General features: G+C 35.6%; 1 protein-coding gene across 1 annotated transcript in view; it reads right to left on the reverse strand.

The window, feature by feature from the left end:
- The window catches only part of sorcs3a (sortilin related VPS10 domain containing receptor 3a), a 255,180-nt gene that overhangs the window by 94,602 nt on the left and 134,797 nt on the right, over positions 1-25,781 (reverse strand). Inside the window, exon 4 of the mRNA XM_079864633.1 lies at positions 22,473-22,631. Coding sequence (XP_079720759.1) covers positions 22,473-22,631 — 159 coding nt within the window. The remainder of the gene's footprint in view (positions 1-22,472; positions 22,632-25,781) is intronic.

Raw genomic sequence — 25,781 nt, forward strand, 5'->3', positions numbered from 1 at the left:
GTCACTGCTTGTCACTCTGTGCTTCATGGACTTCCATATAGCTACTGTAATCTCTTCAGCTAGCTGGCTTTCCGCAAGAATGGTTTCTTAGCTGCAACCAGCTCTTCCAGTTCACTTCTTAAAAGACTTCTCATGGTTGAAGTGTGCACCTTGCTGCTGGATGGCTCCCAGATGCCAAGCAAGCACTTTAATGGATTCTCACTGTCCCGTAAGGAAGTGACCTTTAAGTACCGCGATACCCTTAAACATGATTTGCCTGGGTGGTCTAAGCTAGACATTTATGCATGTCACTGTTTCTACTGAAGAATAATCTTTCCCTTTTATCTATTTTCTGTTAACAATGACAAATGATAAAATAAACAAACTTAAATAAAAAAGGTTGACACTGGCTCTACTGCTAAAGTGGTACTATTAGAGTTATTGAAGCGAATCTCAAACAAACATTGATGCAACGTTACTACTGTAAATGAAGACCATTGCATCTAGAATGAGCGAGTTTGTAATTCTCATTACAATCAAATATATATGTTTGACCACGTGACCACTTGTGTCACATCCATCTACATTTTTTGGTCGTACAATAACTAAAGCAGAAGTACAAAAAGTTCAATACATGGAAAATACTTGCATACACTCTCTAAACGTGTGCGCATTGAGGGATATTTGTCTTACACTTGAGGGTGCAGAGTGGCGACACCAGGCTGCTCCTGTTTGCGTAAGTAAATGTCAGCCTTGTCAACAGCCCCTATGTGGTCTTTGATGGCAAACTGTGATGACAGGTTCAAAAATGAAGGCAAAGACGTAGGAATAATACAGGGAGTGTGAGAGAGGAGAGGTGACGGAGGTTGAACAGGAAGCATGTGAGCAACACAGCATCAAGCGACTGCCACAGTGGGTTACTGAGACCTACAGCTTCAGAAAAGTGAAGATTCTGGCATGTTGAAAGATAGAAACTTCATTAGAAAGTAAGAAATGTATGGTCTTCGGTGACACTTTTGTATCCTTGGTGTGTGTGTGGTTCAGGTATACATTGCGTTATGGGGAAGACATTTTTTGGTCCGCATCTAATAAACAGCTAATAAATCATACCAGATGATGTTTTTTGAAAATGTAAAAATGCAGTACGTTTTCTGTGATCGGTATAGGTTTAGGGTTAAGTGATAGAATATATAGTATGTACAGTATTAGGAAAAAATAATGCGTTCCTTGATATTTTTCTCTCTTCTGAAGCCAATCAATTAGTAATTAAAATGTATGTTTTTTTTTTTTTGGGGGGGGGGGGGGGGGGGTATGCTTGGGTCACGTGAAGTACTGCAGTTTTACACCAAGTTTATCCTTGGTTATGAAAGGTATCATATTACATTCACATGGAGTACACAGAAATCAGAGTCAAACTTTGTTTATAATGAGTTTGGGAATATTAACTGAAGTGTTTTCAAAGCTGCCTTAAAAATTCTGTAAATTATTAAAAAGCAAAAGAAGAGAATCAATTAGAACCTGAAGGCATTTCTTACTGATTTCCTTGTTATTGCATTATAAACTGTCACGTCCAGTCTAGATTTTACAATCTTACGTCTCCCATTACTTTCTTTTGATTTTCTTAGTATGCCTCTCAGCAGGGTTTCCTTCTCTTGTTCTCTATATTTATAACACGCACACCTTTCTAGCAGTTATTATCCAAGATGACAAAGGCTAAATGACAGCTCCCACCTTTAAGAGAACTGGTCAGGTAAAAAAATAAATAATGATGACGAAAGGTCAGCGCACAGATGAAAAAGCAACGTGCCTGTAGGAGATCTGAATTCTGAGCATCTAAGTTGAATAGGAAACCAGACACAAAATAAATAGCAGACTTGCCATGCAAAATAACAACACACTCCAAATAGACGTTATACCCAAAGAGCCCCATAGATTTCAAATGTTTTTATCAATGTTTATCAATGTTTCTGCTACATCGTCTAACACCTTTCAATTTTGATGCATTTTTACCCACAATGCACCATCTTCTAAGCTCACAACACAAGCACTCTATTTCTCAGTCCAACCTAAGTGTTATTCCATCTGTCTCCTGGCAATTTTTTTTCCATAAAGCAATGGCACTTCATAGGAACCCAACTATAATTCTAGCTGCGCATCTTTTATTTGGGGGTGCAATCGAGTTGCAGTGTGCGGCTGCATCCTTTAGAGATTCAACAGGCGTACGTCTTTTTCATCTGCATCATCCACAGCAACCACAGAGGGAAAAAAGCTGGAAAACTTCACAGATGCAACAACTTCTCAAGTTTATTTATATCTGTCGCTTATTAGTTAACACAAGCACAGCTTTTGCCTCTGTGACTAATGTTGTGTGCCACAGTGACTGCTGTTGTCTTGAACATCACTTTGCAGTTTATCCTAATTAAAGGGATATTCTGGGTTCCATACAATGTAAATGACAGCATTTGAGGAATGTTGATTAAACCATAAAAAAGGAATAGACTCTGATTTTAAGCAAAAACCAGGGATGCAGTGGTACTTACAATGGAAGTGAATGAGGCCAATTTTTGACATATTTAAAAGCAGAAATGTGAAGCATGTAATTTTATAAAAAACACTAACATTAATTCGTCTGTTAAAACCTTGTATTATTCACGCTGTAAAGCTGTTTAATTCATTAATATAGTTTAATTAATTTATAGGCTACGGTTGTTTTAGGGTTTTATTCATTACAACAAAGCAGAAAAGGTTAGTAAGCAATGTGTACAAAAGTTGCACACCAAACTGTTCTAAACACAGTTTAAAATTTTAAATAAATCAATTAAAATAGTTCAACTTATGGGATCAATCATATATATTATAATTTAAATAAAAGAAGCATATAAATATATATAGTACAGTGTAAAAATGTATATATATGTATGTATATATATGTATATATATATATATGTATATATATATATATATACATATATATATATATATATATATATATATATATATATATATATATATATATATATATATATACATATACATATATATATATATATATATATATACATATACATATATATATATATATATATATATATACATATACATATATATATATACATATACATATATATATATACATATACATATATATATATATATATATATATATATATACATATACATATACATACATATATATATATATATATATATATATATATATATATATATATATATATATATATATATACATATACATATATATACATATACATATACATATACATATATATATATATATATATATATATATATATATATATATATATATATACATATACATATACATATATATACACATATACATATACATATACATATATATACATATACATATATATACATATACATATACATATATATATATATATACACACACACACAGTATGTATGTATGTATGTATGGACTGTAAAAATAATGAATTAAAAAGCTTTACAGCTCAAATAACACATGTGCTTCTTTTATTTCAAGGTGTATTTGAGTATTATTTGAGCTGTAAAGCTTTTTAATTCATTATTTTTACAGTCCTTTTGGGGTTTTATGCATTACATTGTCATGTCAACAAAGCAGAAAAAAACTAAAATCATTTTTTGTCTGTTTTGTCTGGCTGTATACTATTAAAACAGTATACTTTGCGGATTGGCCAGTTTATGAAGAATATAAAAAATATTTAAAAAAATCAAACTTAATAATAATAATAATAATAATAATATCAAATATTTCTAAACTTCCTGAAATTATTGATACCTATGCATAATTTTATTGACTGTATTCACAATTTTTCTGTGATTGTGTGCACTTCCAATTCATTGCTGCAATAGCAAATAACTGCGAGAATAACAAAATGCAGTAAATGCTAAAATAATTTGCATTATACAAACCAGTGTGTTTATGATTATGAAAATAAATGAAAATAATATGATAGTTTTCAATATCAGCAGCATAACGGACAGTTTTTGTAAAGCTAAAATAACTACAAGCGGATGAAACTTTACAAAATTGTACAATGTCCGTGTCTGCTGTCACATCAAGAATAAGGTGAATGGGTGTAGACATTTAGTGCAGACGCGTGCAGCCGGTATCACATTTGCTTATGTCAGACACATGCACAAGTAAATGCATTGAAACATGCTCTCAGATGGCTCTCAGTGGATGTGATGCCATCTCAGGGCCTGTAATTAATGTGTGATATGTGGTTATGCTAGTGTCAATCATTTGTAATCTGTACAGCCATTAAGGGGCGAACTTGTCAGAGCGATTGATCTGCCGCGCCTCTCAGACGCTGTTTTATTCTCCCGCAGTGAAAAGGCCGTGGCATTTGATTGACAGTGTGTCTCTGCCTGCCTAACAACTTGCTAGCTAATGTTCACACTAAAAGCAAAAGTCATCTTTCTCTGATAATCATGGACTGGTTCTGCCAGAGATGTTATGGGTCTGTCGCAGTTTAAAATGGGAAAATTTAATAGTTTTATATATAGGCTGGATGTGGAGTACCTTGACGGACGAGAATGCTGCGTTGTTTACTGACTTACACAACATCAGGACTCGACAGGTGTTGCTCAAAATTTGGCAAGCTAATACTACTGATGCTGATGATATTGTCAATCAAATGAAGCATTCCTTTTAAAATAAATAAACTGAAAAGGTGAAAATGCTTTAAAACCAGCATTTTTCAGCTGATGGTTTGTGACCCAGTGATTTACCATTCTAATCTGAGTGGTTAAAAAATTATTGTTAAATAATACAATACACAATTAATACAGCTTACAAAATAACTGTGATATATATATATATATATTGATTAAAAGAAATTAATTTGAGTAGTATTATTATTTATGCATGTGTCACGTGTCTAGTGTGTTTTGATTCATGTTTGTATTTCATTTCTAGTGTTTTAGGGTACGTTTACACGACAACGATATGCTTAAAACTTAAAAAAAAAAGTTTTTTCCTTTGAGTTTTCCGCGTACAGACGACACGATTGTCAAAACGATCCCCATTCACACGGATCCGAGAAAACAAATAAAAATGTTGTATTCTGCTTCCAGACCATTAGATGGCGATGAAACACTATAGACTTAACACGTAATATGCATTCAGGCACCCAAAACGCTGTTGTCATGTAAACGAACGTCCAAAACGCATAAAAACTTTTACGTTTTTAGTTGAAAACGGTGTTGTGTTTAGTTGAAAACAGCCCCTTACTGTCAGTCTGTGAATGAGTTCAGTTCTCTTCCGTTCTCTCCCTGCTATGGTTTCTAATTGATTGTTAGTTCTGTTCAGGTGTGTCTTGTTAATTAGCTCCTCAGCTTTTTGTCTATTTAAGCCCTGTGTTTTGTCCTGTTTGGTTGTCTTTCGTTGTTGCATATTAGTTTGATTGTTCTGTTCTCGCAAAGAGTCTGTTCATTATGGTGCGTTCACACCGGACGCGAATAGCGCATCAGGCGCGAGTGATTTCAATGTTAAGTCAATGCAAAGACGCGTTACGCGCGTAAAAAATTCCTGTGGTGCGAATGAGGCGTAGAGCGCGGCGCGGTACACGAATGGCGCGAATTGAGCGTCTGCCGCGTTAAGCGCGTATGATTTTATGTAGTGCTTTTTTGTGCATTCACGCGTTTGACGCGAATTTGCGTCTGCCGCCCGAGTTGAAAAATCTGAATTTCTGCGTCAATTCGCGCCGCATTAACCAATCAGGAGCCTGCTTGCTGCTGTCACGTGGTGAAGTAAAAACAAAGTAAATCTTTTATCACATAAAAACTTGATTTCAACATACGAGACATATTCATTTTGTATTGAATGCTATTTATTCCATATCTAAATCCAGATTATATGAAACATTATTATTCTAATGTAAAGACATTAGTTTGTGTCTGGACAGTGTTGTGTGAGAAGAGAAAAAACAAAACAAAGGACAGGTTAATTACATTTGGAGGCTGGCTCCATTTATCATCAATACAAAAATAAATTACAGATTATGTGGGTGAGGGCGAGGGTGATCCTTGCTCCGATGCGGGACAACAGGTCATTAAACTGGGCGCGAGACAGGCGGAAGCACCGCTGATAGTGGCCGTCATCCAGGCGCAGCTCCTGGAGCAAATGAAAAGTGAAACTCGCCAAACTGGGTTCGCCTCTGAAGGGTCTGGTGGACCCAAATACGGCGACGATGATCCCTACGCCGCTGTTTTGCTCTCCAGAGCAAATACAGAGCGGTGACTCTCTCGATAAATGATCGATCAACATCAGACATCTTGTAAAAAGAAGCCCGCCAACGGGTTTCGAAACTTTCGCCTCTGACGCGTGTAAACTTCGCTTCAAACTTTTGTTTTTACGCATGTCAATTTCGCTCTTGACGCGCGAATGGACACAAAGTGGTCAAGCGTATAACTAGACGCGGCAGGCGCGAATTTGACGCGCTATTCGCGTCCAGTGTGAACGCACAGTTAGTGTTTTGTTTCTTCTATATTCTTGAAAATAAAAGCTAAGCTCCTGCAACTAGATCCTCACCTCATCTCTAATATTACTCACATTAGCCCTTAAATGCATGAATGTTTCTCCAATCATAATTACATACCCGGGTCTTTAGTGACCCGTATCGAACATGGATGAATCTCTAACTGCCTCAATAGTATAAAACCCTCCTCATATGTTAATAACAAATACAAAAGATTAAAATAAAGCTTTTTTTTTTTAACAGTCTTTCTCTTCTGTCTCCTCTCCACCAATAAACTGGTGTGTGGTGGGCGTTCTGGCATTCATCCAGGTGGATGCTGCACATTGGTGGTGGTTGAGGAGATTCCCCCTTCCATTTGTAAAAGCACTTTGAGTACCTAGAAAAGCGCTACATAAATGTAACGCATTATTATCATTATTATTCTGAAAAAATGATGCAAAAAATATTGAAGAAATATTCCCTTGACTAACTTACCTCTGATTAACAAGTGGTTTTTTTGGTAAGTAAATACAGAAATACAGAAAAACTTCTATACAATATAATACTACTAATAATAATTCATTACATTTATATAGCGCTTTTCTCAGCACTCAAAGTGCTTCACATAGAGGGGGGAACCTACTCAACCACCACCAATGTGCAGCCACGGGAGCCATATTGAGCCAGAACGCCCACCACACACCAGCTTATTGGTGGAGAGGAGACAGAATTAGGAGCCAATTAGTGTATGATTAGGAGGCCATGATGGACAAAGGCCACTGGGATTTTTTTTTTTTTACCACAAAGAGTCAAGACCTCGGTTTAATGTCTCATCCGAAGGACGGTGCTCTTTGACAGTAGGCTATAGTGTCCCTGTCATTTTACTGGGGCGTTAGGACCCACACAGACCACAGGGTGACCACCCTCTGCTGGCCTCACTAACTCTTCCAGCAGCAACCTGGTTTTCCCAGAAGGTCTCCCATCCAGGTACTGACCTGCTCAACCCTGCTACTTCAGTGGGTAACCAGTCTTGGGCTACAGGGTGATATGGCTGCTGGCTATAAACAAGTGCTGTATAAACAATGGATATCCATGGCACAAAAGCTTCACATGACCCATGAAAAGAAGAAACAAAATCAAAAGGAAGCAACACAGGAGAAAAAAAATAAACATCTAAAAACCTCAGTGATGCAAGTCTGGAGAAGGTCTGCCTGATGTAACATCTTAAATTAACATATCAGTTGCACTACCCAGTCTGAAGGCCGAGGAAGTTATGCTAATCGACTCTAAGATGAGTGCTTTCATTTTTAAATGTTCAACCCATGGGGAGATCTCCAAAGAGAAGCTGTTGTACGTATAATAGTCAATGCATTGAGAGAAATGTTATTCTTCTGTCGCTTTGAAGCACATTGTAGGGAAGGTTCTTTTGTGTACCAATGAATAGTTGAGACTCTCTCATGTCATGGCATATTGAGTCCTTGTCAGATATTTTCACACCATTCGCTGCTGGCCAGTCAATTAGGGGGCTGGGTAAAGCCCCAGAGAACCGTACAAACCAGAGCCCCATTTCGTTTAACAGCGTTCTGTTGTTTTCCACTATTGTGCATGGCTTGGCTCTTTAAAGATCTGTCTGAGCTCCTATAGACTTCACCCAACACTGTCAGTCTGACAGCATAGAAAGCGATGTTGTAAGTTGCCCTTCGATGCAGATCTAGGACTTGGAATGCAGTGGAGACCGTAAAGCTGACCTTAGAACGAAAGCTGAAAGGACCAAAATAGTATAACAGGAGAATGTAGACAAACGGTGAAAACTTGCTGCCCTAGATAAAACCTGACCTGCACAGACAGGAAATATGGGACACGATGTTTACAGTAGATAAGCATTTTAAGAAAAGGTAAATCATAATTATGTTATTTATATATACAGCGGGTAAAATAAGTATTGAACATGTCACCATTTTTCTCAGTAAATATATTTCTAAAGGTGCTACTGACATGCAATTTTCACCAGATGTTGGTAACAACCCATGCAATCCACACATGCAAAGAAATCAAACCATAGATGTACATAAATTAAGTTATGTGCAATAATGTTAAATGACATAGGGAAAAAGTATTGAACACAGGAAGAAAGGGATGTGCAAAAAGGCATGGAAAGGCAAGACAATCAGTAATTAGAAAGCAATCCTGCCCCTTGTCAGTGCAAATTAATATCAGATGGTTCAGTCCCAACTGATGGCCTATAAAAAGGTGTCTCATTACCAAGGTGTCACACAAGGAACATCTCAAAACTTCTGAATGTTCCAGTGAGCACTGTTGGGGCCATAATCTGGAAGTGGAAAGAACATCATTTCACCTTAAACCACGACCAGGTGTTCCTCGCAAATATTCTGACAGAGGAGTGAAAAGAATTATCAGAACAGTTGTCCAAGAGCCAAGGACCACTTGTGGACATCTTCAGAAAGAGCTTGAATTAGCAGGTACAACTGTTTCAAAGAAAACTATAAGTAATGCACTCAACCGCCATGGCCTGTGTGCACTCTCACCACTCGAGACTCCATTGCTGAAGAAAAAAACATGTTGAAGGTCGTTTAAAGTTTGCTGCACAACATTTGAACAAGCCTGTGAAATACTGGGAGAATATAGTCTGAAATATTTTTTTAAGTAAATTTCACATACGCAATTAAGTAAACTACTTAACTAAGTTAAGTGAAACTAACAAAGGAAATAAGTCATTTTAACTTGGCTAGTAAAAGGTTGAGTAATATCTATTTAGTTGAAGTTTCTTTTGCAATACATTCCACTCAACCAATATAATATTGAATTAAACCACACTTTTTAAGTATATGCTTTAGAAACATCTAAGTAATTGATAAATTAATTAATACAATAGTTCTCTAATTCTAGATATAAAGAGTTACAAGTAGTGTGAACGCAGATACCTCAATACTTGGTAGACAATACACAAAGACGGTAACATTTGATGGATAGTTTTTGTGTTTGAATGTGTCATTTTGAGTGGAAAATAAACTCCAAAAGTCTCAAAATGGCAAGTTACTAATCCTAACAACAAAAGCAATGATGAAACAGTGTAAATACAGCTGGAAAACAGTGAAAAATCAACCTCATTAATTATTCAAGGCCCAGTGCATGATGGGAACACCAGTATCAGAAAGGTTAAGTAATTTTACTTAATTTTATAACGTTGATATTTACGCTTTCATTTCTACACGCTTGAATTGAGTACTAATATAGAATGTACTTAGTTTTTTTTTTTATTCTGGCCTGAACTAACTTGTAAATTAAAAAAAAAAAATTCTGTAGTATTTACTTCACCACAAAATCATTTTTATCAGATGTAAAATAAGTCTCTGATGTCCCTAAAGTGTGTATGTGAAGTTTTAGCTCAAAATACCCCACAGATATTTTTTTATAGCATGTTAAAATGGTCACTTTTTGAGAGTGAGCAAAAACGCACTGTTTTTGTGTCTGTCCCTTTAAATGCAAATGAGTTGCTGCTCCCGGCACAGAGGGCGGAGCTTCAAGAGCTCTGTGTGTTTCTTCATTACCTCACACAGACATGCACTGAAAATGTGAGAAACTGTTGAGCCTTTGATGTTCAAACCGGAGTCGAACAAAGATAGAGAGACTCAAGAGGAAGTGACATGTAGAATGCAACAGGACATTTCTGAATGCTTAGTTGATGAATTTATGTAGCTGATGTGGAGTTAACTATCTTCTAGTCATTGATTAGCATATTCTGTCATGATAATATATAAATCCTTTTCCCGGGGGTGGGGTTTATGTAAATTTTAGGCTTAGTGATGTCACTACTCGGACAAGAAGCTCCTACCAGCCGTTTGTTGTAGTCCTTAAAGGGGGGGTACAATGGTGTTTCATGTATTCAGAGTTGTTTACACTGTTAAAGAGATGGATTCTCATGCTAAACATGGGCAAAGTTTAAAAAAAATATTTTGGACGAATAACGGAGAATTTCTATGCTGAAAATCTTACTTCCGGGTTGGTACAAGTTTCGGCTGGTTTTTTTTAGATCGTGGATCTAATGACGTAGATCAGAGTGCAACTCCTTATATGAGCATTTCTCTCGGAAAAGCTCGCCCGCGAGCACGTCGACTAGAGGAGAGCGAGACCGCGCACATCAACGCGCTTCAACAGGAAATCATCGCCAGCGCTGCATAGGATTTGTTCAAGAATGTCTCCAAAAAAGTGTGTATTTGGATGTGAGGGAAAGCTTACCGTGTTCAGTTTGCCAAAGAACCCAGTGTTACAGGAACAGTGGATGCAGTTTGTTTTTCCGGGGCAGCAACGGAGTGTAGGAAGTGCGGTTGTGTGTTCTGGTCATTTCAGTGACGAATGTTTTATTAACAAGGCTCAGGTCGACGCTGGATTTGCAAATCGTTTGCTATTAAAACGTGGAGCGGTCCCAGTGATAAAAGACCCCATTCATGTAAGTACAACTGGATCAGATTTCTGTCTTTGCTTTGAACTTTGAGTGTCGTAACTTTGCAGATGTTGTTTATGCTTAACAGCAACATTATACACTAACTAAAGTTAAAAAATTTAAATCATTATCAACCACCCCTTTAAGGCAACATGAAGCAAGATTTATTTATTAAATAAACAGATTTATTTATTTATTTTCTAATAATTTATTTTTGTGGTCTAGAGAGGAAAGAAATCCATATTGGTTTGGAACAGCTTCATTTTTTAGTGAACTATCCCTTTAAGACTTCAATAAATTCATATAGACCCTCAACACTTAAATAATACTCAATAGTGGTGATAATCAACAAACACATCATTACATAAATAGATCTGAATATCACCACAAGACACAAAACAAGCAATAATACATAAAATAAAATAAAATAAAATAAAATAAAATAAAATAAAATAAAATAAAATAAAATAAAATAAAATAAAATAAAATAAAATAAAATAAAATAAAATAAAATAAAATAAGCAGAAACTTAAAACAATAATAAATACATGCAATGCATTCTGGGAACTAATAAAACCTTATCCTCAATATAAAAACCTTTATTCCCAAGCTAGTTTGGGCAACATTTTAAGGCAATATTATTCATCTGATTTGAGTTTATATGTAGAATCACAGTAATTCACATTTCTTTGTATCTGTCACTCAATAAAATACTGATCTCTGCCTCGTTTTTAAGCAAGAACCTCACTGAGGTTCACAACCTCATGTGCCGGCAGTCAATTGCCTTCAAATGGACTCAAAGTGCAAAGGTTTCTTTTGGCGACATTGCAATTCTTGTTAGTCTAAACTGATGGGTTAAATGGGATAAACTTGCTGGTTGAATTGCAGTTTTAAGTCAAAATATATTTTGAATGGTATTGTGTGGAACTAAAAATGTCCATGTGCACAAAAACTACTAATTGTTTTATTATTATTAATTGGTTTATAACTATTCATATTTTGTAATTAATTATATATTATTTGAATGAATTACAAATTCAAATTATTTAATTAGATATGTTTAAATAAAAATAACCTATTTAAAATAACAAGTTTTTGGTCAAACCATCATTTTTAAATGTATGTTTGGCCTGAAATAAACCTTTAAAAAACAAAAACAAAAACAAACCTGAGGACGCGATCACATGCACCAGGCTCTGTCTCTTCTAATTCTCTCTGTATCTTTCTGGAGAGCATGTCATGATACCTTATGAATTTCTGAACTTCAATTTCTCCCTTATTCTCTCAATCTGTTATCCCCCATCAACCCTCCCTCTCTCTCTCTCTCTCTCTCTCTCTCTCTCTCTCTCTCCCTGTCTGTCTCTCTGAGGAGGTATTTCAGCTTTGTGAATGATGCAGGAGGTCAGGGAGCACCTGAGGAGTTATCCACAGGCATTTACGAGCCGTCCCATGAGGCAGCCAGCCCAGGGGAGAGGTCAGAGAGCTGGGGAACTACAGTGCTGACAGTGTGACTGGGGTTTGAATATGGCCAATGTGTTTTTATATTCCCACAAAGACTGATGGGAAGTAGCGAGGGAGCAAAAAGGTTACACATACACAAATATATTGCTAGAACATGCTCACACAAATAGCACATAGGGTATATATTTGGAATGACATACTATATTTTCACATTGTACTGGCCAATAATCTCAGAATGATTATTTATAGTTGAAATATTACCTAAACTCATTCAAATACAAGGTATGCGTTTTATTTATAATTTATAATCGGTTGGTTCTGTGGCCAGTTGCATAGTCTTTAAAAATCATCTATTTTTTTTTAGATATTTTTTCAAGACATTTTGAAGTCAGTTATGCCCCTCGTATAACTGTTGCAGGTTACACGACACCATTTTCAACTGAAATGTAAAACTTTATGCGTTTTGGTCGCTCCCGATTACACAATAACAGCGTTTTGGGGGCCTGAAAACGCAAACCTTTGAAATCGGGTTTCAAAGTGCAAGTTTTTGTAAATTATACCTTTATCGTCTCGGTGTAGACGTGAATTTGTAAAAACAGTGACGTCATGCTCATGTGTATTACGTGTTCAGTCAATAGGTGAAAAGTGTTTCTTTACAAAGTGACATCGCCAACTACTGGCCTGGCAGCAGAATACAGCGTTTTCAGATTCGTGTGAACGGCGATCGTTTTGACGATGGTGACGTTTGTATATTAGTTTTGAATTGTATTTGTTTACACATTTCAGTGAGTCTGGTGGGGATTTTTCAGCAACTCTTTCTGCAGGTTACATTATTATGCCAGTAGGAGGCAATATAACGAGTGAGTCTTTCAAACATTCAGGCAATAAAATATTAGCTCAATCGTTTCGCCTAAAAACGCTGATTCACTCAGAAATTAATAACCTATGGAATGACACAAGTGACTCTTTATCACTCAGCCAATGAATTATTCACTTCAATTGATTTGTTCAAAAACACTCATTCAGAAATGAATTACAGCTAGTCTCTGTTAAGAACTATGCTTTTTTATCATTGGCAGAGTAAAAAGCAGACAAAGTAACTGGCAATATTGTGTCTAAAATGTAAGTTTCTCAAAATTAGCATTTTGTTTATTAAACTGTTAAATGCAAGAAATATCACATTTGAAATCATACCGTTTTTTACTTCTGAATATCACTACTTTGGCATGATGCTGCTTTATCGGGAACAACAGCTCTCAATCGTGATGCTGTTTGAAAAATAATATTATTTCTATAATAATTTATTTTTTGATAATACTTAAGAAAATAAAAAAGCTTTAGAAAAATGGATAAGGTACATTAATTTTCAGATAGAAAATTATCTGTTAAGTTTACAGATATTAAACCCTAACCCCCAAAAAACCCAACACAAATAAAAACATAGGGAAATAAAATCGACATGCTTCCTTCATTTAAAAAAAAAAAAAAAAAAAAAAAACACGAAATGCAAACTCTCACATACTATTTTTTTTATAAGTAGTGTACAGTAAGTAATCCATTCCTAAAATTATCAAAGGCACAAAACCCTTGCTATTGCTGTTTCGTCATATAAATATGGCCTAATATTTCTTCTGTTTATCTCTTTATCATGCTTGGATTGGGTGTTTTTAGTCTTTTTTAGCTTAAATTTCTTTAATGCATTGTTTATTCTTTATTATCTCTTTCGAAGGAACATTATAAAGGGAATTCTGTAAAATGTCAAGTTCTGTATAATAAAAAACCCCATGGATTCAAAAATCTGACAATGAAATATGCTCAGTCTTTCAGACAGGTGTTTGTTTTTAGTGATAAACCAGAGTGTTTCTCTGATGTGTCAGATTGTCAGAAGTATGTGACAATGATATACACTCAGCTGCACAGATTAATGCTTTTTTTTTTTTTTGGATGAAACAAGGCAACACACTCTCATAAGAAAACAACACTCTAGTGGCTCTTATTTTGGAACATCACAACGTCACTCTAGGGAACTCTTTTTGGAGAATTCCATGCGTTGATCCAATCCAAAGCTTTTGAAAATGGTTTTACTTGTTCTTACACATACATACATACATACATACATATACATATACATATATATATATATATACAGTGCTATGCATAAGTTTAGATACCCATGCTAAAGTTGACTAAAAAGAGGAATAAAAAATCATCTTTTGGAAATTAAACTTAATGCCTTAATTAAAAAAATTAGGAAAAATCCAACCTTTAAGGACACCAATTTTCTTTGTGAATGAATAATGTATCGTAAATAAATAAATGTTCTTCCTTAAAATACAGGGTGCATAAGTTTGGACACCCCTATGTTAAATTCCCATAGAGGCAGGCAGATTTTTATTTTTAAAGGCCAGTTACTTCATGGATCCAGGATACTATGCATCCTGATAAAGTTCCCTTGGCCTTTGGAATTAAAATAGCCCCACATCATCACATAGCCTTCACCATACCTAGAGATTGGCATGGAGTACTTTCCATAAGATCATCTCTCAATGCAAATCAAACCAGCTATTAGGCTAACTGAAATAAAACCATGCCAATCTCTAGGTATGGTGAAGGCTATGTGATGATGTGGGGCATTAAGTTCAATTTCCAAAAGATGATTTTTTATTCCTCTCTTTAGTCAACTTTAGCATGGGTGTCTAAACTTACGCATAGCACTGTGTGTATGTATATATATATATATATATATATATATATATATATATATATATATATATATATATATAATTATATACACCAACAATACATTGAATGGGTCAAAATTATCGATTTTTCTTTTATGCCAAATATCATTAGAATATTAAGTAAAGATCATGTTCCATGAAGATATTTTGCACATTTCCTACCATAAATATATAAAGCAATTATTTTTGTGAGTGAATGCAGCACAATCGCGAACATAAATGGACAACTTTAAAGGCGATTTTCTCAATTGTCGATTTTTTTGCACCCTCAGATTCCAGATTTTCAAATAGTTGTATCTCGGACAAATATTGTCCTATCATAACAAACCATACATTAATGGAAAGCTTATTATTCAGCCTTCAGATGATGTATAATATAGGTTTTGTGGTCCAGGGTCACATACTATACAATGAAATCAGATGCAGATTTTTACTGTCAAACTCCAAAAATGAGAAAAGTATCATAAAAGTGGCCCATGGCGGAGAGGATATTTACCTGCTAAATGGTGTGTTTTTTTTTTTTTTTTTTTTTTTTTTTGTCACTTTTGAATTAAATTATTGAGATTTGACATGTATCTGCCTGACATAGGTGTAGGTTAATGATACGTGCTATAACGTTAAAACTTTTTTTTTTTTTTTTTTTTAAGTATTTTCTATTAAATACAGTAAAAACAGTAATATTGGGAAATATAAATAGAATTGTTTTCTATTTAAACATTTTAAAATGTGATTTATTCCTGTGATGTAAAGCTGAATTTTCAACATCATTACTCCAGTCTTCAGTGTCACATGATCCTTCAGAAATCATTGTGCTGGGGGTGAGCAATATGGCAAAACATATTATAACACTTTTTTTCATGTTGGTTTTTAAGATGTTACAAGTCACAGAGAAGTACAGCCAAACTAATTTATCCATTTTAAAAATTTAGCTTTGCAAGGCAACAAAATGAAGAAGAAAAAAGGTAAATCAGAAAAATGATTGACAGACCATTTAGGCCAATATGACAAATCTTATTTTATCTTTGGAGTCATATAGAATACAGAGTAGAATAACACATTGTGCCTCAAATCACATCAGTACTTTGCTTCAGTACTGTGAGTTCACAAAACAACCAATAATCACAACATAAAAGAATTTGATATAAATAGACAAAAACAAACAATTCTATGAATATTGCAATGGTGCAAAGTCCCTGAAGCTGAAATGAATTCTCTGTCATCTCATTCAACAGGAATGATAAAGCTGACAATACACAGTACTTTGAGAATGACATGTCTGTTATCAAGAGCAAAATGCTGGAATGATAGAATGTGGGCATAATTTGTTTGTCATTTATTTAGACAACTCCTGCATCAACAAGAAACAACAGTTGAATTCTTTAGCAGCGACATTGATGATATATTTTTCTTCAATTTAAAATGGAAGATTACAGAGGAGAAGCCAATGCTGTGCCTGAAGGAGAATGCAAGTTTTGTCATCTCTCAACTATCTACCATGCATAATTTGAATCGCAACTCTTTGCTTGCCGTGCTGGGCTCTTCCAGAAACACCCAAAGCTGGAAGATTTGCACACCAAACATATGTTTCAGGAAAGGGGGTCTGCAATACCTGGCGAAAGCTGTCTGACGGGCTGATGGCACCATACACAGTCCTTGAGCACAGTGCCAAAGACATCAGGAAAAGTCACACTTTTAAGAGCCCTCCAGAAGCAAATCCGTCATTGGTAAAATATCTGCTTCAATACACTGGATTATTTGCCACTTATTTGCAATTTCTAGCATATTTTTGAATGGAGAAAATGCTTGCTAACCTGTAAAACCTTGAATCCATGGTTTCAGCCAATTGGCTGCGGACAAAACATTCTCATCAGTTCAGGCCAAAGTCCAAGATAGATTTCTTTATAGAATGTATTTGGACATGTTTGAAATTCATTAAACATTCTGCTTGCAGCATATCAAGGCCAGAAACCTCTCGGAAGGTTTTTTAATACCTTTAAACCTTGAGTGTAAATGTAAAAAAAGTTACACATATTGTAGGTCCATTATAGTGGACAAAAATATCTGTCAAAAAACTGTCATAGTAATTTGAAGTTTGGGAGCACAGGCTTAAGTTTGGTTTAAAGAAGACCCATAGCAGATTATTGTTGCACCCGAGTTATAGAGGTTTATGTTTATGCAAATGATTTATGAACATTATTTTCATATATCATTACAAAATATATCATTACATATATATTTTATGGAACATGTTGAACTCTAAAACAGCTACAAAATCAAAGCCATAAATATAAAAAAGTTGATTTCTCAAAAAAAAAAATTTCTCAAACTTTCTCAAAACTCCACTGGTTCAAACAGTGGTTGGATTTGTGATTTGCATTTGAGTTTTTCTCTCTCAAATATTACAAGCACACACAATTTTTTTTATACACACAGTTATCGTTGCATAATTTATCCAAATGACTTTATAATATGCAGAAGCAGAAAACAGGAATAAAGCTAGTATTATATTTATAGGCCAAACCTGAGAAAATGGCACCATCTGGTAAAAAAAATAGCATTTATTTTTTATTTTGAAGCCTTGCCAACAGAATGAAAGCTTATTAACAAAGACTGCATACTTGTATAGTTAAATGGCCCTGAGATTAAAAATGGCAATGGTTTCAATGGGGACATTATTGTCCTTAAGGTCCTGAGAGGAACTAGTTTGTGTACCTTGTGCAAAATAGATTTATTAAAGGAAATGGGTGTGAAAAAGAATAATTCCAATAAAGATACACACCTGTGCCAACATTTATGCAGCTGGCATTAACACATGCAAACTGATCAAAACTGAAGCAGACAAAAGGTCCAGAAGGGTTCATTTCTTAAAGGAATAATTTACCGAAAAATAAAATTGATCCCATAATTTCCTCACCCTCAAGCCATTCTAGGTGTATATGACTTTCTTCTTTCAGCAGAACAAAATCAGAGTTGTATTAAATAATATAATGGGTATTCCCAGCTTTGTAATGGCATTGAATAGTGCCCGAGTTTTTGAAGCCAAAAAAAGCACATCCATCCATCATAAAAGTAATTCATTCGACGCCAGTGGATTAATGCCATCTGAAGCGAAGCGATGGATTTTTGTAAGAAAAATATCCATATTTTAATCTTTATAAACTATAATCTCTGGCTTCCGGCAATGGCCGTATACACGTTCACGAGAGAGTCGAATTCAAGCGGAAGGGTGACTATGGGCTCAAATTCCCGCCAAATATATAGCGGTCACGGATAAAAAAATAATAAGCGTGAATCAAAAATTTACAAACACATGTAAAAATATATTGCACAAACTGAAAAAAAAAATGCAAAATGATCAGAATAGCAAACAACGTGGTCACGGATCAAAATATAATAAGCGTGAATCAAGAAATAACAAGCATGAATAAAAACTTTAAACACATTAAAAGTTATTTTGCACAAAACTTAAACTTATGGTCATGCTTTCTTAAAAAGTATGTTTTCCTTGGTTTTATTACTGTGTACTTTGTGCTTTCTTGCATTTTCTGCTCATATTTTACTCTTTTGTACGCTTGTGCTGTTTTTCTCTTCGCTCTTCTTTTTATGTTCTGCGCTTGCTTTCCCAAATGTTGCAGTTCGAGTTTCATGTAAATTAGGGCGGGCTTAAGAGTCACCATTGGTCCACTAGTTCTAGATTGACAGCTACTCCTCTAGCTAGCCAATCAATCGAAGAGGGGAGTTGACGTCACACCAATGCGACTCGTGGCTACTGATGCTTACTTGTTATACAGGAGAAGACGACCATCAACTCAGTTGGCAAAAAATTTTCTGTGGCAGGACACCTTTAAACTGCATGTGTGCCTGCAACTCAACCTGTTGCCGGTATATACGTATACCTGGCAATATGGTATCGTTAAATTCGTCATCCTAACGACGACCTGTTACAGTTATGCCTGTCTGATGATCCATCATTCACCTCTAATGCACTTGACCTGGCACCGCGAGCATCGATCTTCTCCGAGCAGTAACCACCACCTACCGGCCGTTTTACTTTCATATTTAATCAATAACAAGGATGGGTAATGTCGGTCCTGAGTGCAGAGTTTAGCTCCTCCAACCCTAATCAAACACACCTGAACCAGCTAATCATCGTCTTTAGGATATTTAAGACAGGTGAGGTTTTTAATCGGAGTTGATGCTAAACTCTGCAGGACAGCGGCACTCTAGAAACAACGTTACCTATCGCTGATGGAGATGTTGCTGTATTCAAATTTTAAGCTATATTTAAAACATTAATCCTAAAGTAATATGCAATTATGTAGCTATGTAAGTAAACACAATAAGTTTGTAATAAATCACTGTATTAAATTCAACTGGTTTCTGTATATCTTCTCTGTAACACAATCATTTTCAATAATCTTGTCAAATTTGGCGAGGTTAATAAAAAAAGGTAGGCAATGCGTAGCGGTGACAGGTCAAAGTCCTAAAGTCTTCAGACAATGGCCGTTTTAGTTTTTGCAACGAATTGTAGCGTTTCATAACTGCAGGATGTTTTACTTACAGCAGCCTTAGCATATTGACATCATGAGCCAAGTAATATTGTTTAACACCAATTACAAGTGTGCACATTAACATTCTCATGTATCTCAAAAAAGATGAATTTAATTATTTATGTCCAGAGTTAAGATAGCTTTACTGCTTGAAAGTCTTTGTAAAGTTAAATTGAACTGCCGTCTTCCCCTGTATAAGTAAGTGCAGCACTCCTGAAAAGGAGTAAGGATTAAAGAAAAATGAAATAAAAGAGAGCGCAGCAGTGCTTCTTTGTTGTTATATTTACTCAGAATGAAGTGCATCACGGGCGCGCACCACCCACTGAAGTGTGCGGTGATGTAATCACGCTGGTATGCCAAGCGAAAATAATTTAATAAATGCACATAACAAAGCACAAAATAAGAAATTGAACAGTATATAAAAGTATTAGAAAAATAACATTTTAGTATATTATAATGGGATTGAAGAAACTGTACAAACATAAACAGCTTGTACTCCTACATAAGCATCAGTAGCCACGAGTCGCATTGGTGTGACGTCAACTCCCCTCTTCGATTGATTGGCTAGCTAGAGGAGTAGCTGTCAATCTAGAACTAGTGGACCAATGGTGACTCTTAAGCCCGCCCTAATTTACATGAAACTCGAACTGCAACATTTGGGAAAGCAAGCGCAAAACATAGAAAGAAGAGCGAAGAGAAAAACAGCACAAGCGTACAAAAGAGTAAAATATGAGCAGAAAATGCAAGAAAGCACAAAGTACACAGTAATAAAACCAAGGAAAACATACTTTTTAAGAAAGCATGACCATAAGTTTAAGTTTTGTGCAAAATAACTTTTAATGTGTTTAAAGTTTTTATTCATGCTTGTTATTTCTTGATTCACGCTTATTATATTTTGATCCGTAACCACGTTGTTTGCTATTCTGATCATTTTGCATTTTTTTTTTCAGTTTGTGCAATATATTTTTACATGTGTTTTTAAATTTTTGATTCACGCTTATTATTTTTTTATACAGTACGTGACCGCTATATATTTGGCGGGAATTTGAGCCCATAGGTGACCTCTGACCCGACTTATGACTAATTAAAATACTTACTGTTTCAATAATATTGCCACGAGATACAAACAATATGCATGTTACCATGATTTTAAAATCACTTACAATTTTTTCTGTGGGAATTTCCTGTTTTAGAAACATTTCGATGAAAATGCGATGCTATAAACCCCAAAACGACAGTAAATATGATGATTTAACAGCAACATCAAATAATTGTTTTAACAATATAATTAATGTTAGGAACTTTGTCAAATTATAAGCTTCAAGTTTTTGTTTTAAAATCCTCAAAAATTGGCCACATTCACTTCCTTTGTAAATGCCTTACTGTAACCTACATTTTTGCTTCTTTTTAAGTAATCAACATTATGCAACAAATACTATTGATTGTGCATATTTTATATTGAACCCAGAATATCCCATTAATAAAAACAAGCCAACTGCATCAAATAAAGTGAGGCTTGTTTGGTGTATCTTTAAGTTCATGGCCATGGTTGTTCCTGTAGCAATCTTTTTCCTCACGGTAGCATAAAATGGCCATTTAGAGTCAGCTATTAGTATCATTAAAGACATTGAATGGCTTTTGTGGACTTTTGCTGGTCAATGAAACCTCAGTTAACCAGGCTTAGATAGTGAGCAGGGATCAATTGCTATTTCTTCTGCCAGATTCCCAGAGGCTCCTTTATTGTAAAAGGGCCTGAGCTAGAGTTCTTTATAAGAAAGACAGAAAGCTGGGCCTAAACCACCATCTGTTTTTAATGAATCATCAAGAAGTGAACCTGACCAGCTTGACACCTCTCTATAAGACAATGTTTCAGGTGTTGACCTAATCCAAAGTTCTGCTCTGTTCCTGATGAGACTAGACACAGTGTCAGCCACCCTTGTCCATTCAGAAAATGAGACACTTTAGTGCCATGTGTGTGTCATTTTTGGAGCGAGTAAGCATGACTGTCTACAAGCACATTGCAGTATGGCTGAGATATTCCATGTTTTATCACTAAAATTTTAGAGACAGAAGTGAAAAGGATTCTGCTTTGACACAATCAGTTTTTTTGCATCCATGCTTACAAATCACACTTGGAACATGTAAACTACTGTTGAAAAGTTTGGGGTCAGTAAGATTTTTTTTAATGGTTTTGAAAGTCTTTCATCAAGGATGTTTTTTTTTTTTTAACAAAAATACAGTAAAAACGTAATATTGTGAAATATTAAAATAACTGTTTTCTATTAGATTTTTTTTTTTAAACATAATTACTCTAGTCTTCAGTGTCACATGATCCATCAGAAAACATTCTAATATGCTGATTTGCTACTCAAGAACCAATTCTTATTATTATCAATGTTGAAAACAGTTGTGCTCCTTAATATTTTTTCACAAACCATGATACTTTTTTTTAGGATTCTTCGATTCTTCTAAAGAACAGCATTTATTTGGAATATACATCTGATGTAACATTATAAATGTCTTTACTGTCACTTTTAGATTAATGTGTCCTTGCTGAATAAATATATTTCTTGAAATACAAATATTACTGACACCAAACTTTTGAACAATGAGTTCTTCTACGGCAGTGCTGCGAAAACACCCTTTTGGAACCTTTATTTTTGGAGTAACAAGAACTGATGAGTGATTTTTCAATAAGACCAGGTATGTGCATTAAGAAAGTCAATATGGTCAACTGTGGTTTTTTAATCACTGGAGGCTCATTATTTTGCTCAGAATCAGCAATGCTTACCTTCTGGTCATGGCTGTAGGCTAAGGCCCAGTCCTCTTGTGTGTGATGGAAAAGCAGACTTAAGACAAAGAAGCTCAAGCGGTACTTCTGATAACTGGCACCCTCATCTGAGCTGATGAGAACACTGCTTTCAAACTCCGGGTCGGTCAGCACCATTATCTAAGAAAAAAGAAAAAAAAAAAAAGCACAGAGGTTAACCCTGTAAACCTCAACATATGAAATAATAGTCTGAAAACTCTTGGCCAAAAAGTAAGATGCAATGTAAATCAATAAGATCTTTATAACAGTATAGCAGACAACTGACATTAAATGCAAATGAATGTCAGTTGTCATTCTGTATCTCCCAACTATATGTCTGTCAGAGTGAACCGACAAGGGAAAACTAAAACAAAGGAGAATGATGTGTGTAAATCCCCACGGTATGACTATTTTACTCCATTTAATTTGAATTTTTAGGTGAACTATTCCTCCAATAAGGCTTTGAACCCCCAACTAAAGCTCAGACTAGGTCAAGGTTGACCATTACTTCCAGTCTAAATGGAATAATAGTGACACACTGGTTCCACTTTAGAACTGACCTTGACTTAGTTTCCAAGCTCTTCCTAAATTGTTTCTGGCTGTAAGGCAACTTTGTGGATGGGCAAACCATTTAATTAAAAGTCCTCTGGTACTGAATATGCTGCATTACGGAAAGTGTTTCTTTTTTATGCCCGTGCTTGACTGGGCAGCTGCATCTGATCTCCATGATAATTAAAGGGTAAGTACACCTGTCTGCACATTAAATGGGTTCGCACCTGAATGCCAGGCGCCGTGTTCACTGTCATACCAGGATAGCCTCAGTGCTAAAAACAGTTGCAGACATTTTCATTACGGATTTTTACTGCTTGGAAGAAATGGCACATATACTGTATATTCAACTAACAGGCTCTAAAGCATTTCGTCGTACATTAATTTAAGCGTGCACACTTATAGTTGACATCTAGACGTGTTAATATTTAGCAAGCAAACTGTGAAACATAAGCTCGAGACCTCCCTACCTCTATCATCTAACTCTTTCTCTCGCCTCCATCCACCCTAAATGTAAACGGCTGTTTTCTTCCCTCAACTGGATTTGAATTGGAAAAACAGTGGTGCATTCGTCACTGACAAAAATCCCACCTCTCTCTCCACAAGCTTTAACTACGAATCCTCCGGGGCGGTGATTTAGATAAATTGTTTTTCATTAAGCGGCAATAAACAGCCAGCCGAAACACAGCCAGGATTTCGTTGGCCTGGGTCTCCGATTTTTACTGTTCATTATCATTATAAGAAGATGGAAAAGGGCCCCTTGTGTCTTCTGGTGTCTTTGGGCTTGTCAGATGCAATTCAGAGATTTTAGAGTCTAATCATTTTTCGTAATATTGCATTGAGTAGCAGCATTCGAAGGGAAAAGACTTGCGCATTATGTCTAGTTAACTTAGTGCTCAGGAAGAACAACTTCCAGTCACATCATCTGAAGCATAGGCAATGATTTATGTTTCTGTCCATAACATGTTGTTATGTTGTAACGCTAAATATAACGATAGAATTGTTTGTATTACGACCCGTCGGGACCCAATGTGAGCTCCACCAATCAGAGAGGTTCCTGAAACTCAATCGATTTCTTGATTGGTTAAAATTAAGGAGGATATCTTGTGGTTTTCCGTGTGTGCTCGGCAATTTTGCACCTATGATCTGAAGAATTTATTTTAAATATAAATTAGTGGTCCTGTATTAAGGGTCCACTAGGGGGCCTCACCGAATTTACAGGGGCCTCAAGAGGTTAAAAGGGTTAAAAATAAGACAAAACAAGCATGACAAAACAATTAAAAATCAATACATTTCTCATTTTATTAACCCACTCAATTTTTTTCCCAACAAGATTCCCACAGTCTTGGAAAACATGGATATATTAAAAGTCAATATTAAAAGTGATTTCTAGACCTGAAAATCTCATGTAAATGAATAAACTCTTAAAATACCATCAAATATTTCTTGTATCATTTAGTACAATAATAAAAAAATAATAAAAAAATTCCCCATCCTTCTAAATTATTAACAACTGGAAAGATGAATAGTGTTATGGACAATCAGGGACCTTGGAGACAAAAATGTTGAGAAACCGCTGCTATGAAGAACATTTTGTGCACTGGAAAGGTTCCATGGATGTTAAATGTTCTTCATGGAACCATATGTCTTTATTTCAAGAATGCATATAGTGGACTATTTTACTTGACAGAGTTCTCATAGAGCTAAGCATAACATGCTTGCGCTAGCAATTCCCATTTTACCTTGGAGATTAAATTAATGGGTAGAGATCTTCACCATGTATATGGATATTGGATATGCTGTAAGGAATGTTTAAAATGTGCAAAAATGTGCAACTTTTTTTTTTTTTTTTTGTATGCGAGAGTATTCTTTAGATTATATGCACATATGGATCACAGTCAGATAATGTACTGTAGAGCTGCAGTCTTCTGACTTTTCCATTAATCATTCACAGTTTATGTTCACGCTAAAAGATTGACTTGCATCTACATCGACATCACTGATATTAGTCTGGGTGCATCAGAATGACATTACATCACAAAACGGATCCAATTTACACCTCTATTTAGCACTGTCCATTTAAATACCAGGTGTAGACGGGGTCTGTGAGTCACAACTGGGCTGTACAGCGGGAAACCGCAAATCTGAGGTCAAGCAGATACTGATGGAGCATTAGCAGATAATTAAGCTTTCAAGTCACTAGAACATGACAACTGTGAACAAATGTTTCTGAGCTGAACAAAGGAGTGAGGAGAGTTGCAAAGTGCAATCAATAGTGTTGAGGGCTCTCTGTTATCTGCCGACACCCAGACGGCTACCGTCCTGCAAACTAATCTACATGCAGCGCACAGTTAATGGCCCACACTAAGCCTCTCGCCGCTGAACGAGATTGGGGTCAGCGCCGGTAAGGCAGTGTAAACAGCAGGAAAAGGACACAGAGTCTCAAAATAATCATGTCATGGCCGATCAACTGTGTTTTATAACAAATAGAGTTGTGGAAATATAAACGGGCTCATTTGTCGGCGATCTTCGCATCAGCATGTAATCTCATCTCCATCGGGTGCTAAAAGAGCCGCACACAAAGCACTTTGGATTCTTGGCAAGTTCCCATTTAAGAGCTGAGGCAGAGCTGCAGAAATGTCATGCCCATCTCTCAAATGGAAAAGTGTTCTGTTAAAGGTTATAGGCCTAAACTTAGCCCTATTTGAAAAGAGCCATGGGATCTGCCAGAGTCAATCCTTT

This window comes from Squalius cephalus (assembly GCF_949319135.1).
Source record: "Squalius cephalus genome assembly, chromosome: 2".
NCBI classification, from domain to species: domain Eukaryota; kingdom Metazoa; phylum Chordata; class Actinopteri; order Cypriniformes; family Leuciscidae; genus Squalius; species Squalius cephalus.